Raw genomic sequence first — 15938 nt, forward strand, 5'->3', positions numbered from 1 at the left:
TTGAAATATTCAAACTCCATAAGTTTTGGTAGCCATGAATATGATGATAGACTTGTTCAAAATGCATGTGTCATGCAAGCCATTCACGCATTCCATGACTCGTTCAATATTCATGGATAGAATATATATTTCTTATATTGCATGTGTGATGTTTATAAGTGAATTAAAATACATGAATGCATGCAATGATTGAATGAATAATAAGGATATCATAATATAGACATCACTAATCTTTAAAAATGTGTTCTAAACATTCCTACTCAAAGGGTAATCAAGAAAGGACATTTAAATATTTGGATAGGAGATCATTGTCTAGTCCCAGTCATATGATGAGTATGGACGATCCCACAGCAATCAGTGTGGATACATTAAGGATAGATAATGAGTGTTATATGGAAAAAAGTTCATTGTGTTCAATAATCCCATAATGGTATTATACATGTTGTCAATCAGGTTGATTCATGTCATGGTCTTATAAGTGTTCCTTAGACATGAGACGTCAAAGATGCCCCATTGATGGATGGTATGTCGCAACAATTCCACGAAGGTGATTGTGTGGTCAACATGGGATTGTATGGCCCATGTATTAGAGGACATTGACTCACGGAAGATGATGTAGTTAAACCCCTGGCCATCTTAGTGGAAATGTCAGAGAAGTTTATCTCCAATGATTTTTTCACACATCAATACTAACTAGAATGATGAATTAGGGTTTGACGATTAAATTTACCTTAAGTCATTTGGGAGTCTCATGTGGATGATGAATTATACATACACAATAAATGATGTTGTAAGGTTTAATGAGAGTTAATATACTACTTTTCAAAGTTTTGATCCAAACAATTAAGTCCCAAATGTTATTTCTCTCATTCTCTTATATACTTACCCGAGTATCCCATACTAGATATTTTTTTCTCAAGGGTAGTAAAAATTATATTCCATGTCTCGTTAGCTGCATCATGGCTCAAAACCTTATGAAACAGGTTTGAGTTAACACATGCAGAGAAAACAAACTATACATGTATGTTAAATCTCATGTTTAGCTAATTTTGAAATGGTTGTATCAGTACTATTGACCACCATTTTTACAAATGTCATATTTTTTATTACCCATAATATATTCCTCTATCGTAACTGTCCATGTGGCATAATTTGGGCCATCAAGGGCAAGGGTGAATAAATGATGATCACCATTACCCACCCTGGACTTCCTTACTAATTTGTTACCATTGATTTTCAAGTCCATCTCTGATATTAGCATTTCTACTAATATGATGATGAAATGCACCAAGGAGGAGGTGCATTGTTCAGTATGGACGTTTTTATTTCTGTAGAATCCTGATAAAGATACATTCAGTTACCCTTAGCTCACATCCGTCGACAAGAAAATGCAATTTTCTCTGCTTTTTGGAAGATCTGGGAACTTTCCAATCTTAAATTATAACTCAGGCTTTCACAGGGTATCTTATACATGAAGAAAACAATTACTCAATAAAAGATAATTCGGCATTGACAACAGTACTAGATGATAAGTGTTGAAATACAAAAGAATAGTGAAATTTCCATCAAATCTTATATAATTTAAAGTATGACGAAGGTCATGTATAGTTGGGGAGTGACCCACCACCTCTCTTAAAACAGTCCATACAGTATCCAAATGATGATGGTCATGTTTTGTGGAGCCAATTTTTTAGACTTTTGTTTTATCGCTGCTTAACTACTCAAGGACATCGCAAAATATACTATGTAATGTCTCTTTATTATTCATCACTTTCTCCTCCACCAACAATCTAGTCACATTACAATTCCATGAAACTAAATTTTCGTTAGTCCCATATATTTGAATAATAAAAGGATACAAGTGATAAGTACACGAATACCATTTAAGAATTTTCTCTTCTAAATATTAAATATCATTTAAGGCTCCACATATAATTTATTTGTTTGACTCGAATCTCCTAGCCCTTGGTGGATTGCCTAATCACATTATCCCTATGGACCGGCTATTGAAGTTAGCATGCCTTTCAGGAAAGTTTCAGTCTCAATATATATTATTTTATTACTTTTAATTTAATTTTTAATTCTAAAATTATTTTGATCTAAGAGAATGTTTTAATATAATAATAAAAAGTATGGAAATAAGAAAAATAATTAAAAATATTTATTGATAACCTAAAAACATATAAATAATTTATACTTAAATTTAATAAATAAATACTTATGAAATCAACTAGAAAAGGTTTGAAGTTCTTTTCATGCATTTAAGGTAAGAATAAATTTCCTGAATGGATAAATAAATAAAATGTGTTTTGGGTGATAATTGTTTGGCTAAATGGTGCAGTAAACCATGTATGTTATGAACCTTATTTAATGTTACTAGTCTAATAGTAATTTATTTACTCTCTTACTAGAAAACTTATTCATTTACATGATAAAAATGAATAAATCTATGTATCTACTTCTATATCTGTATCTCCATCTATATCTGTTTATCCAAATATGTTTTTACTATCTTTATGTACTGCTATCCATATTAATCTACATTTTTCCTGTCTCTTTCTCCCTCTATGAATACATCTCTCATTAAATGCCTTTATTTATAGATTTCGAAGTATATATCACACTCTATCTGTATGACCATCTTTCTATTTTTAAGTTGATAACATGCGTTTAGGTGCTTCAAAGATGCATCATTCAATAATTATTTAGCTTTACATAATAAATATTTAGTTAGATATGTTTTATAGGCATACTATCAAAAATTACATTCTTTTTTTCATAAATCCTGAGGTTATGAATATACGGCTATCCACGCACTTTTAATATGAATTTATGATGATTATAGATGCACTCTGTTGTGACCATAATAGTTTCAAGGAATTTTATTTTAGTTTCTTCTTCGAGTTTGAAATATTCGTGTTTTATGCATAGCATAACATACATAAACGATTGTACGACTGAAAAGGATGTAACCTGACCAATTAGGACCACCTGGATAGTACCTGGACTTAAAAAGGAGTCTTAGGAAATGGATACATCTAGGTTTTAAGTGATTCATTAAAGTACTGCTACTTTGACCAATGTTTTGGTTCTACATGGCAAATTGATAGGCACATTCCCCTAATGCAAGGAAAAATTAAGGACAACCACTTAGGCCAACCAGATGATGTGTTAAAGGCTCATTCGACCAATAAAAATAAGTCTAAGCCATTCAAACGTGGCAGCCATCCATCTATAATTGGCCATTTCTTCTAACCTTGGCATTTATTTCAGATAAGATATAAGCTCATCCGAAGGCCATGATTTGAAGGCATTGGGAGACAGAGAGAAAGAGAGAGTGGTATAGATAGACAGATATGGAGACAGACAGAGCTGGGAAGGGACGTGGATGGACAAGGAGAGAGAGATAAATAGGTAGAGACAGAAACAGAGAGAGCGAGATATATGAATACATATCAGAGAGAGAGAGAGATGATGCCATATAAACAATATTAAACTATAGCATATTAAGATTTGTCATGCTATTTAGTTCCTTGTTCTAATAAGTACAACAGATTGTCATCGTCGTCAGGGTTCGTCAACTGTCACATCTTCCGTCAAGTCGCCAGAGGCATGATGGAAGACGTATCCGGGAGTCTGTCATGGTTACAAAAGATGTGACAGATAGCCTGAATGACGATGACATGACAGAAGACGAGGGCTCTAGACGGGTGACGTGGCTGGAGAACAGCATGTCCTGATGATGACGGTGACGACCTTAACAGAAAAAACTAAAATCCTATCTTTCTGCCTCTCTCTCTATCTTTGCCCAGCCATTCTGTCTTCCCCAATCTTAGAAAATTTATAATTCTCTCTCTATGAAAAATTATTTTGTTTATCCAATTTCTCTCTCTCCATTTCTTCGGCATATTTATTTTAAATTTTTTATCTCATTCTTTCCCCCTTTCTCTCCCTCTGCTCTCTCTCATCCTCTCTCTATTTTCTCTCTCCATCCACTCTCTCTCATATAGTTTCGGATCATCCCGGACGTGGACGATGGACGGGACGGAATGAATTTCCTCCCGTCCGACGTCCAGATTCGATGCAGGGACGAAGGAGGGGACGAATTTTCGTCCCACGGTACGAAACCGTCCCGTCCAGTCCTCCTGGGACGAATTCTCATTCCGTCCGGGGAAAATCGTCCCGTCCCTTGTCCTGGACGGAAAAAAAACCCGTTTCGTTTTTTTAATATATCAATATAGATTTTTCTAATTTTTTAGGAAAATACGGAGGAGAGAGAATGCAAAGGGACATATGTACAGTTATTTCTGAGCAGCGTCAGTTTGCATGCGCGTAAAAATACTGAGACTTTGATGCAAATTATCACGGCGAGGCCGCGTGGCTACATCTCAACCGTCGGATGTGAATCCGCTTGTTTTTCGTCCAGATTGGTCCGTCCTTTCGTCCTAGATTTCCGGAGGGACGGATTTTTCGTCCCACGGGTCTAAAACCGTCCTGTCTGGTGGTCCCTAAGATGAATTTTCGTCCCGAATTTTGTCTATACCATTGGACAGGACGATCTTTTCGTCCCCTGACGAAAAATTGTCCAGTCCTCATCCCTGCACTATACTCTCTCATCCTCTCTCTATTTCTCTCTCTCCCTCCGCTCTCTCCCTCTCATCTTCTCTCTATTTCTCTCTCTTCCTCTCTCTATTTCTCTCTCTCCCTCCGCTCTCTCCCTCTCATCCTCTCTCTCCCTCCGCTCTCTCCCTCTCATCCTCTCTCTATTTCTCTCTCTTCCGCCGTTCTCTCTCTCATACTCTCTTTATTTCTCTCTCTTCTGCCGTTCTCTCTCTCATCCTCTCTCTATTTCTCTCTCTCCCGCCGCTCTCTCTCTCATCCTCTCTCTATTTCTCTCTCTCCCGGCTCTCTCTCTCTCTTCCTCTCTCTATCTCTCTCTCTCCCGCCGCTCTCTCTCTCATCCTCTCTCTATTTCTCTCTCTCCCGCCGCTCTCTCTCTCATCCTCTCTCTATTTCTCTCTCCCGCCGCTCTCTCTCTCTCATCCTCTCTCTATTTCTCTCTCCCGCCGCTCTCTCTCTCTCTCATCCTCTCTCTATTTCTCTCTCCCGCCGGTCTCTCTCTCTCTCCTCCTCTCTCTCTTTCTCTCTCCACGCTCTCTCTCTCTCTCTCATCCTCTTTCTATTTCTCTCTCCCGCCGCTCTCTCTCTCTCATCCTCTCTCTATTTCTCTCTCCCGCCGCTCTCTCTCTCTCTCCCCCTCTCTCTATTTCTCTCTCCCTCCGCTCTCTCTCTCTCTCACCCTCTTTCTGTCTCTCTCTCCCGCCGCTCTCTCTCTCTCTCATCCTCTCTCTATTTCTCTCTCCCGCCGCTCTCTCTCTCTCATCCTCTCTCTATTTCTCTCTCTCTCCCCCCGCTCTCTCTCTCTCATCCTCTCTCTATTTCTCTCTCTCCCCGTCTCCCGAGGCCCGCCGCTCTCTCTCTCTCTCATCCTCTCTCTATTTCTCTCCGAGTCCCGCCGCTCTCTCTCTCTCATCCTCTCTCTATTTCTCTGATTCTCTCTCTCGCAGCCTCGCTCTCATCCTCTCTCTATTTCTCTCTCCCTCCTCTCTCTCTCTCATCCTCTCTCTATTTCTCTCTCTCTCATCCTCTCTCTATTTCTCTCTCTCTCCCTCCGCTCTCTCTCTCTCATCCTCTCTCTCCGTCTATCCATCTATCTATCTCTCTATCTATCTCTATTTCCAGTTCTCAACTTCTGGCGTTGCATCTCGCCGCCGACTTCTGTGTCGCCGTCGTAGCCCGCCGCAATCACCGCTGTTTCAATCCATCGCCATCCCTGTTGCAGCCGGCGGTAATTTCTAAAAGCTTTTGATTTTTGATTTCAAAAGCTTTTGATTTTTAATTTCTATGTTCTTTCCCCGCTGTTGATTTTAGTTTCGAAGTATCACCAATCACGTAGTATATAATCCAAGTCCAACTCTTTTTATTGTATGATTTACTGTTTATAATAGCTTCTCGTCACCAAGGTCTTGAATTCCTCTCCCCTTTACATTCAGGATTCCATTTATATTTCGTTGGTGGAACATTGATATTTCCTTTCAGAGTTTTTTGAAAAAAATTCATCTTGTGAGAAAGATAAATCGAGCTATTTATCCTTTGCATCGAGCTTTTTCATTTGTAGTTTGCATGTATCTGATAGGACTCCACAGAGAATGTGATATAAAACTATCAAGAATTTCCAAGAAGTGGATTCAATACAGAGAATAAGGTAGCGCTCAAGAATTCCCTTGGATCAATTCATACAATAGACGAAGAAGAGGTGGAAGAATGTTCGGAATGAGTAGTGTAGAATAGGAAAACAGAAACAAGAAAAGAAGAGAAGAGAAAGATGGATCGAGGCCGGATCGGCCCTTCTCCTCTGACCCGGAGGATCTCCCGTCAGCCCTCGCCCAGTGATGACTTGAATTCCCAACTGCCCTCTTCTCTTGGCCTCGTTCCGAATCCATAGCTTCCTTTCCCTTTTTATTCAAATTTTCACACGTCCCTCTAGTGACCCGCACGGGCGACGTCCCTTCTCTTGCTTCTTCTTTGGTAGATCTTCACGAGGTTCTTATCAATACTCCCCTCCCCTAAAGACAAATTGTCCTCAATTTGGACAGAAGGAAATTGCCTTTGTAGTGCTTCTGCATTTTCTCATGTCGCTTCATAATGCGGTAGATCTTGCCACTTGATGAGGACTTGTAATCCATTTGTAGAAAATCGGCGAGATATGATTGCTTCTGGATAGACCTGCCATTCCCAGTTTTCAGATATTTTAGTAGGGCATGGCAAAACATCAATATTAGGACCTATAGCTTTTGAAGGTTGGATTTGTGAAAAACTGGATGAATTGAAGTAGAAGATGGCAAATCCAGCTTAGAAGCAGCAGGGCTAAGTTTCTGCATGATTTTTTATGGGCCTCAATATTTAGGAGCAAGTTTCTCAGTGCTTCTTTTTGCCAATGATTTCATCTTGTAGAGTCGAATCTTCAAAATACACTTAATCATCTTCTTGAAACTCGACATTGATACGTTTTTTGTTAGCTGTTTTGGTCATGTATGTGATACGACTCTGCCACGTACGTATCTAAGGTCAAAGCATCGCCGGTCAACTAAGTAGCGGCGGTCAAAATAGAGGGACTAAAAATAAAGCATCAAGGAGGGAACGGTGATCTTGAAAAATTCAGTTGCTAAAGTGGGCTGGAGAGCGGGAGAGTCCTGGATCAAGAAAGAGGGAGAGCAGAAGCCGATCTTCCTATTTTCCTTTCTTGTTTCTTTTCCCCTTTCCGTTTCTTTCTTGATTACCTCTATTTCCCCATTCTTGAACATTGGGACGATTTGATCTAGAAGAATACTTCATCGGTCTGCAGAATTTCTGCCAACTTCAATCCATACGATCGGGAGCATATCAGTATGCTTGTGCTTTTTCAAGGTTATTTTTAAGTTGGGTGAGCATAATGCCTCTGGTCTGCAACAGTTGATCCAGAGAGTCAATAGGAGTAGCGGGAGAGCCATAACGTATTATGGTTGGAGGTTCCCTTCCATGTACTGCCTGAAATGGAGTCATTTTGATAGATGTGTGATAAGAACTGTTGTAGCTGAACTCAGCCCACGGTAACCAAGTGACCCACTGTTTAGGACATTTAGAAGAAAAGCATCGAAGGTAACACTAAAGTTAAGGGCAGTTCCCTTAACTTTAAAGTTAAGGGAAGCATCGCATCGATTGGTGACTTCTGTTTGGCCATCTGTTTCCGGATGGTACGATGAGCTAAAATAAAGGGCAGTTCCCTGAAATTTATGTAGTGCTTGCCAAGAGGGACTAGTGAATGTTGATCCTCTATCTGAAACTATTGATTTGGGTATACCATGCAACTGTACAATGTCTTAAACGAATATTTCAGCAATGACATGAGCTGTAAAAGGGTGCTTAATTGCTGAAAAGTGTGTGTATTTACTCAGTCAGTCGACTACCACCGTTATTGAGTCATAAGTGGATGATTTAGGTAGTCCTTCGATAAAATCCATTTAAAGGTCCTCCCATATTTGATTAGGAATCGGTAATGGTTGGAGCAGACCTGAAGGGTGTAGCTTTGAAGACTTATGCTGTTGACAGACCTGACCCTGGTTTACAAAACTTTTGATAGCTTTCTTCATACCTTGCCAATAAATCTGTGAGGTGATACGTTTATACGTTTTTCGAAACCCACCATGTCCCCCGACTTTAGAGTTATGAAACTCACGTAGTATAGTATTGATAAGAGGTGAGCCAATGGGAATCACTAATCGATTCTTGTAGAATAGTAAATTGTGTCGATATGAATAATGGCGATGATGATTTTCTCTGTTCTAGATGTCTTCAATGAGAGCAGAGGTAGCTTGATTTTGTAATAGTTCACGTTCTAGAGCTTGATGATCCAACCGGTATGTGAAGGATAGAGTATTGCAAGAGATGTCATCAGGGATCATAGACCTGGACAATGAGTCTGCAACAATATTATTTTTCCCAGCTTTGTATTTGACCTCAAATTGAAATCCCAATAATTTGGATATTCATTTGTTATATTGCGGTGCAATGTCTCTTTGTTCATTCGGGTACTTGAGGATAAATTGATTAGTGTGAATGAAGAATTTCTGAAAAATCAAATAATGCTTCCATTTCATGACTGCTAAAACCAAGGCGATCAGTTTACTTTCATATGCTGCTTTATGTCGAGATGTTGAAGGAATTGATTTGCTATAATAAGCTATGGGATGGCACTTTTGTAGTTCCCTTTCAGCCCCATTATCAGTCCTTGTCTTGGAGGCTTCTGGGTCTGTGTCATTCGGGGCCACGTGTCATCTTGAGCTTTGCATTGTCAGGAGGCTTCAAACACATTTTATGGAATCAGATGATGCAATAATCTTGCCCTTGAAGATAGAGCTCCATTTTTCCCTAGTAACTGGGACAGGAGATGATGCTATTGAGTCTATGGCAACGATAGTTGCAGCTAAAGTTACGCTGCAGGCAGCTGGCAGAGGTGGCAACAACAGAATTGAAGTTTTGGTGAAATCTGGTTTCGAAGATTGTGGATGAGATAATATTGAATAAGAAGATGAAGATAGCTTGTGGAGCCAAAAAGAATAGACTGTCAAGAGTCAATTTCAGAAATGGATTGGGTGTGGTTGCCGAACTCTGGAAATCTGGTTGATATCAGATGTAGATTGGCTTGTTTCAAACTAATCCCTAAGTAATGGATTTGAGGATCGTTCGAAGTAATGATACAGTCTTCTCTGATGGTACGATTTCAGAATAGAACAAATAGATACAACAATATATTATCAAGTCTTGGATACAAGTACACAAGTCACTAATTACAGAACTATCTCACAAAGCGATAACTCGCCTCCCACTCCCTTAAGGATATCTTAAGAGCCTTAGGAAATCCTCCCGTTTCTTCTTGGGAGACTTTTTCCTGAGGCATACACACATATCTACACATATTTATACTATCCTACTTTATGCAGTTGCTTCAATTATCTTCTTCGAACATATCCAAAGGTAGTGTCTGTTGTATGCCTCCCCCGGATTCTTCATGAAGAGGTGCCTCATTTGGATGTGTCTTTTCAGATGCTTTAACTGGTTTGTTATGCTGCCTTGACGCCCAGGAAGTTTCTAACGATATATTTGAGTAGTCTCCATAACTGTCATAACTGTCACTATTCATAATCAATATTGATTTATTTCTTCTTTTGTATACTTTAGGAAGATTCGTATCAGTGTGGTTGCCAAACTCTGGAAATCTGGTTGATATCAGATGTAGATTGGCTTGTTTCAAACTAATCCCTAAGTAATGGATTTGAGGATCGTTCTAAACATAGCAGAGTTGTGCAGGATAATCGTGGCCCTGCCTTGTGATTCTCAAATCCTCCAGCACTCTTTGTGAGGTTAGTTCAGGTGCACCTCCCACACACTCATGCTCAAATGTACTCAAGAAAAGGTGGAAAACATTCAAAATCCCTACAAAAATTCACCCGAATGAGGACTCTTTTGGGCGATGTTTCATGTGGCCGATCAACTATTGGGACCTCGCTATTATAGGAAGAATATAAGAAGAGAATATTGAAAGTTGGGGGGGGGGGTTTGAAGGAGAGAAGCAATCTGGCTGTCGTGGGTCATCATATTCCGTGGTTACAGCAAACCGGCATCCCAGATCATGTCATGATCATTCTGATGGTTTGCCATCTGTCGGCTAGAACTTCATCATCCAAATGTCGTCGTTATCAATGATGGGATGCCTGACAATGATGTTGATGGTGATGGCAATTTGAAGAGTAATTGACAATGATAATGATGACTGCTCACAGCTGGATGACGATGATGATGTGATGACTATGGATGGTGACAAGACGAAAATTATGAAAGTACTATAAATATTCGCTCTTAAAAAGTGTTTTGAAAAACAGATTCTTTTTATATCTCTATTCTCGAATGATTATTATGTCCCCAATTATAAGGGACTTAACAATATTACTGACAAAATGCAAGGATAAATGAACCTGATGGATTTTAATTAATGATTGGTTCCAGTTTAGTACCATCAACTAAAGAGTCTTCTGGCTCTGAGACACTCACGCTTTAGAAGAGTTGAAAATAATTCCGACGCAAAAAGATGTGCATTTGGCTAAATTTTCCTATCATTTTATCTGTGTGGCAGATATCGGTTTATAAACAAAGGCTAAGGGAAATAGGGATCTGAAAAAGCTCAGTCATCAAACCTCAGCTTCTAGGATTGCCTGCACTTTCAACACTTTTATTTCTTTTTATTATATTCATTTTTTTGGATTAAATGCAGTTTATGCTTCTGCCGGCACTTGTGATTTCAATTTTTTTAAACCCAGTTGTATGCAGTCATGGGAGTCGGCAGAAAGAATGCAAAGAGAGCTTCGCACAAAGAGGGGGAGTTCTCTCTTGAGGATAACCAAAGCATTATGCAGGTCGTCTCTCTCAGAGGCTCCAACATCATAGAGGTACTTCAGTTTCTGATCGCCCTCATTTTCAAGTTAGCTTGCGCATTTCCTGATTTTTTATCTCTACCTACGGATTGGTCTTGGTTGACGACCCATTTGATTTTGTATTTTGAGAAAATCATCCTTCGTCCTTGCTTCCAGGTAATAGACGCAGAAGGCGTGACGTCCCTGGCCATGTTCCCTGCCAAGTTCCAGAAGAGCTTGTGGATCAAGCGAGGTCTTACACATTACTCATGCTCTCTCTCTCTCTCTCTCTCTCTCTCTCTCTCTCTCTCCCTCTCTCTCTCCCTCTCTCTCTCTCGCACTTTTTCTTCCTCTCCCTCTCTTGTGCACACACTCAATTCCTCTTCCTATCACACTCTCTCTTTCAGTCCCTTTTATTTTACTCATATTCTCCCCCCCTCTCTCTCTCGTTCACACTTTCCCTCGCTCTCTCTTACACATTTTCTCTCTCTCTCTCTCTCTCTCTCTCTCTCTCTCACACACTTTCCCTTGCTCTCTTATATACTCTCTCTTGCACACACTTTCTCTCTCTCTCGCTCTCTTTCATATACTTTGCCTCGCTCTCCCTTACACATCCCCTCTCTATTTAACACACACTTTCTCTCTCTCACTCTCTTTCACTCACTTTCCCTCGCTCTCCATTACACATTCTATCTCTCTCTCTCTCTGTATGTATATATATCTCTCTCTGTTTCACACACATTCTCTTACTCTCTCATACACATACTCTCTTTCACACACACTTTCTTCCGTTCACTCTCTATTAGACTCTCTCTCTCACACACACAATTTCTCTTGCACACACACACATACACACTTTCTCTCTCTCACACACACTCACTTTCTTTCCTGCACACACACACTCTCTCTCTCTGTCAAACTCAGCACCGTCTCTCTTTTCCTGCAAAACCTAATCTCGCATCATCCATTTAGAAAGTACTTGACCTCTGAAGAACAACTCTGCCCAGGTAGCTTCGTTGTGGTGGATGGGAATGCCAGGAAGGAGGCCCTTGATTCAGGGAGCAAGGTAGCTTGTCTGGTCTCACAGGTCCTCTTCCACGATCAAGTCCGTGTTCTTCGCAAATCCTCTCACTGGTATCAACCCCTCTCATAAAAAACACAGCCTAAGTTATTACTTATTACATTTTTTAGTTTGATCTTGTAATTATACCTCGTGGTTTGGTTTGGCGCAGGCCAGAGGCCTTCAAGGGAATACTTGAAAGTAATTTAAGCGGCCACAGTGGGCAGGATTCTGAGACAATTGATGAATCTGAAGGAGAGGGCGATGACTCTCTTCCACCTCTGGAAGAGAACTTGAATAGGGTCAGACCTTCTGAATTTCGCTCGGATTCTGACTCTGAATCTGACTCGAACACAGGTCAGGAAAACTCTGCTTGATACACCCAAATTTTCACTTAAAATCGCTGTAGCCACATTTGCTTAAGCTTTAATAACTTGTTTTTGCTAGGGAAGTTCGTCCTGGTTATGTGTGTTTATTTGGAAGTAGTGAAACAGCAATTGTGACAAATTTTCTCTGACTCTCTCTCTCTCAGTTTCTCTTTCTCTCTCAATCTCTCCCTCTTAATCTCTCCTTTTCTTTCTCAGTCTCTTTTTCCTCTCATTCTCTCGTTTTTCCTCTCATTCTCTCGTTTTTCCTCTCATTCTCTCTTTCTCTCTCTATCTCTAGGTTTCCTTTTGTCTCTCTCAGTCTTTCCCAACCCCTGTATATTTTTCTCACTCTTTTGGTCTCTCTCATTATTTAAAAATCCATCGCCATCATCAGTAGCAGCCACCCCATCACATCACCAGTCCAAGAACCTCCTTCACCATCACCAACATTCCACCTTCTAAAACGCCATCAATCACCATCACATCATCTATCAGTCTTCTGTCACATCACTAGTCCAAGAACCTCATTCACCATCACCACTAGGGTTCGCCCAACCGATATCCTTCCGTCATCCCGTATCGAACAACCGATATCCGATATCCGGGAAAAAATGGGACGGTGCCAGATATCGGACGATATCCATCTCTGAGGGCTAGACGGATATCAGGTACCAGATACCGTAGGTAGACGGATGCAACGGATACCGGATATCGGTTTTCGATATCCGGATATCGGAACCAGTATCAGGATATCGGTTCCGGTATCGTCTGACAAAAATTAAGTTATCTATCTCATTCATAGGTTTATTTAAATCTAACGACTTACGTTTGGATATGTTATCAACCTCAATTAATACATACAATGTAATATTTTTACTTTCTTCCATATGGGATAACAGGATTCACAGTTTACATTAAAACTCGAATCCTGTTAATCCCATATGGAAGATATTTTAAATCGAGTGTTGTATATATTATACAAGGTATGTATATTAAATGAATTAATTTTATATCGATAGATTTTCTTTATATTATGATCGGCTTATATATAATATTTATTTATGATATTAATACTTAGTCTAATAAATACAGGCCGAAATTTCTTTTGCCTTCCATATGGGATAAAGTATTCAGAGTTTGTTAATCTCGGAATCCTGCTGTTATCCCATATGGAAGGAAAAAAAAAGTTTGACTTGTATATATTATAGCACCAATAAACAAATCAAAAGCTCTAAATACCCTCTACCGCAAGTTGATTAGCCTAACTGCTGTTTAATAATGAATGAAATATATTTTTATAAAATATATCGGTGTTGGATATCGAAAACTGATATCCACACCCGATATCCAATATCGTCATCCTTCCCCCCTGAGATGGATCTTGACATCGAGACGGATATCAGTGTCGGACATCAGCACTGTAGCCACCGATATCCGGTATTTGATATCTGGATATCGAAATGAACGGATACCGGAAATTGCCTTTCAGGTATCCGATACAGCATCCGTCCCGATACCGTCATCTGGTACTGGTATTGGGATGGACGAACACTAATCAACACTATATTTTTCGTCATCAATCACCATCACATCATCTATCAGTCCTTTGTCACTAGCAAATGGCATGATGAACGACATAAAGTTCCCTGTTTGGAGCATCTTTGCTTATATTGTTGGTGTATTACTTAGAAAAGTGATTATTTCCTGATTGTAAGATTAGATGTCTTCTTAGATATTACACTATATAGATATGTATGCATTGTTTTTCATGGGAACATATTCAGTTGTTTCCATCTCCTCACTTTCTGGCTGGATCTCTTTGATGTCTTATTTAAAAACGGAAATTTCATTCGATGCGTTCCCTAAATATCTGCAGAAAATTTACACATTGGCTCGGATAATAAATTTATTTACATTCCAAGAAAGTCTCTTCAAATTTCAAAAATACAATTACAGCAATGCAATAGAACCCCCTGAAAATGAAATTTTGCCTGATTCTAGAATGAGATGTCCTCTTTAGATTTAGATAGAATTCTTCAATTGAGATTGGTATGCATAAAAAGTATTTCATGGTTAAATAGTCTGCGAGTTCCATCTAACTTTATCTCTTGCTGTATCACTTCTGTGTTTTATACTTGAAGCATGAAAAATAAAAAGTTCATTTTGTCAAAGGTTTTTTCCAGCTGATATTCTATGAAGAATTTCATGAAGTTTTCGTGGTTCATGAGAGAAAAAACTAACATAAAATCCCACATGATAAAATTCAGAGTTTCTGACAAGTTCATGATCGACCCATTGACAGAGATAGAGATAGAAACAAAAATAGAGAGACACAAAGACACATAGATTTACAACGGTAAAGATATGAAAGAAGCTATTCATATAAAAACTAAAGAACAGAGCAGTACAGAGATGCAAAAACAGAGATAGAAATGACATAGACAGAGATAAATAAAGAAACATAGCAAACATGATGAAACATTGAAAGCCCACTTGATTAAATCTAGTATTCTAGCAAACTGAAACGCCCAAAACACATAGAAACCAAAGAAACAGAACACGATCGATCCCTCATAGAAACAGAAAGACAGAGATAGCGATGCAATGACAGATATAGAGATATACACAAATAGAAACCCCGATGAAAATAACATGGATACTCCCGCTGGCTCAAACACAAAAAATCAAACGAACCCATGCCTAAAAAAACTAAAAAAGAAATCTGGACTGATGCAGACCTTCAAGTTGAGAAGATAGATATAGAAAGATGAAACATATATAGAGATAGAGATAGACAAAGACATGGAGATAGATATAGAGACCGAGATGGAGATGGAGATAGAGATAGGGATAGAGAGAGAGAGGGCCTTCAGAAAACGGTGAGACGGAACCGTGCAACACCCATCATAAGGCTACCGGGGAGAGTTAGAGAGAGAAACGACAAAAGCGGCGAGGTTGAAGAACAGAGAGGAAATCAGAAGAAGAAACAGCTGTGGGGGGCGAGCAACAGAGAAGGGAGGCGGGGATTTGCAATGGGTCAGATTGAAAACTTGGCAAAAATCATGGCGGATCGCTCATTGGATATACTTTGCTTGGGTTTTTTTCTTTCTCTTCATTCCCTTCCAACCTTCCCCCCTTTCTCTTGCTGCTTCAAGCACCCCTGGCCATAACCCTTCTCCTTCCATCTCCCCAGCTCTTCTCCTCCGTTGCCAGAACTTGCCTGCTCCTCTCTCTCCCTCTCTGCCGGTGTAAACCAAGTGAACTTATTGTGGGCTTTATATATATATACGTCAAAGGATTATCATAAAAGGTTTCCTGTCTTCTTGCCTATTTTTCCAATGCGCTTTGCATCTTCCTAAGGATAAGGATATAGGGTTTTCTTTTTGTTTTGGGCAAAAAATAATTACGGCATTCGTGAGGTTTACATAGGGAACGGCACGTCTGGGACGTGATGCCACGGACGTGACGTGACGGATGACGATCCGTGACAGACGGTGACGCGAC

The 15938-nt window shown here is 39.5% G+C and overlaps 1 protein-coding gene across 3 annotated transcripts; it reads left to right on the forward strand.

Annotated features, from left to right (window-relative positions):
- The first annotated feature begins 4646 nt into the window (after window positions 1–4646).
- Window positions 4647–12512, forward strand: LOC144700968 (uncharacterized). 3 transcript variants are annotated; one of them, XM_078572590.1, is made up of 6 exons: window positions 4647–5848; window positions 9907–9959; window positions 10914–11042; window positions 11184–11259; window positions 12014–12140; window positions 12239–12512. In XM_078572590.1, the coding sequence occupies exons 3-6, from the start codon at window positions 10926–10928 to the stop codon at window positions 12441–12443; spliced, it is 525 nt and encodes a 174-aa protein (XP_078428716.1). In that variant the 5' UTR covers window positions 4647–5848; window positions 9907–9959; window positions 10914–10925; the 3' UTR covers window positions 12444–12512. The 3 variants fall into 3 exon arrangements, with proteins under 3 accessions (XP_078428716.1, XP_078428714.1, XP_078428715.1); XM_078572588.1 differs by lacking the exon at window positions 9907–9959 and having other exon boundaries at window positions 4650–5848; XM_078572589.1 differs by lacking the exon at window positions 9907–9959 and having other exon boundaries at window positions 4650–5848; window positions 10924–11042.
- The last annotated feature ends 3426 nt before the right edge of the window (window positions 12513–15938 follow it).

The sequence above is a fragment of the Wolffia australiana genome, chromosome 3, assembly GCF_029677425.1.
Source record: "Wolffia australiana isolate 7733 chromosome 3, ASM2967742v1".
Classification (NCBI taxonomy): Eukaryota; Viridiplantae; Streptophyta; class Magnoliopsida; order Alismatales; family Araceae; genus Wolffia; species Wolffia australiana.

Excerpts from the sequence above, each read along its gene's own strand:
- LOC144700968 (XM_078572590.1), top strand. The coding sequence starts at position 10,926 with ATGGGAGTCGGCAGAAAGAATGCAAAGAGAGCTTCGCACAAAGAGGGG. Across the intron at positions 11,043-11,183 it reads GAGGCTCCAACATCATAGAG|GTAATAGACGCAGAAGGCGT; the intron begins GTACTTCAGTTT and ends CCTTGCTTCCAG. Across the intron at positions 12,141-12,238 it reads CTTCGCAAATCCTCTCACTG|GCCAGAGGCCTTCAAGGGAA; the intron begins GTATCAACCCCT and ends GGTTTGGCGCAG.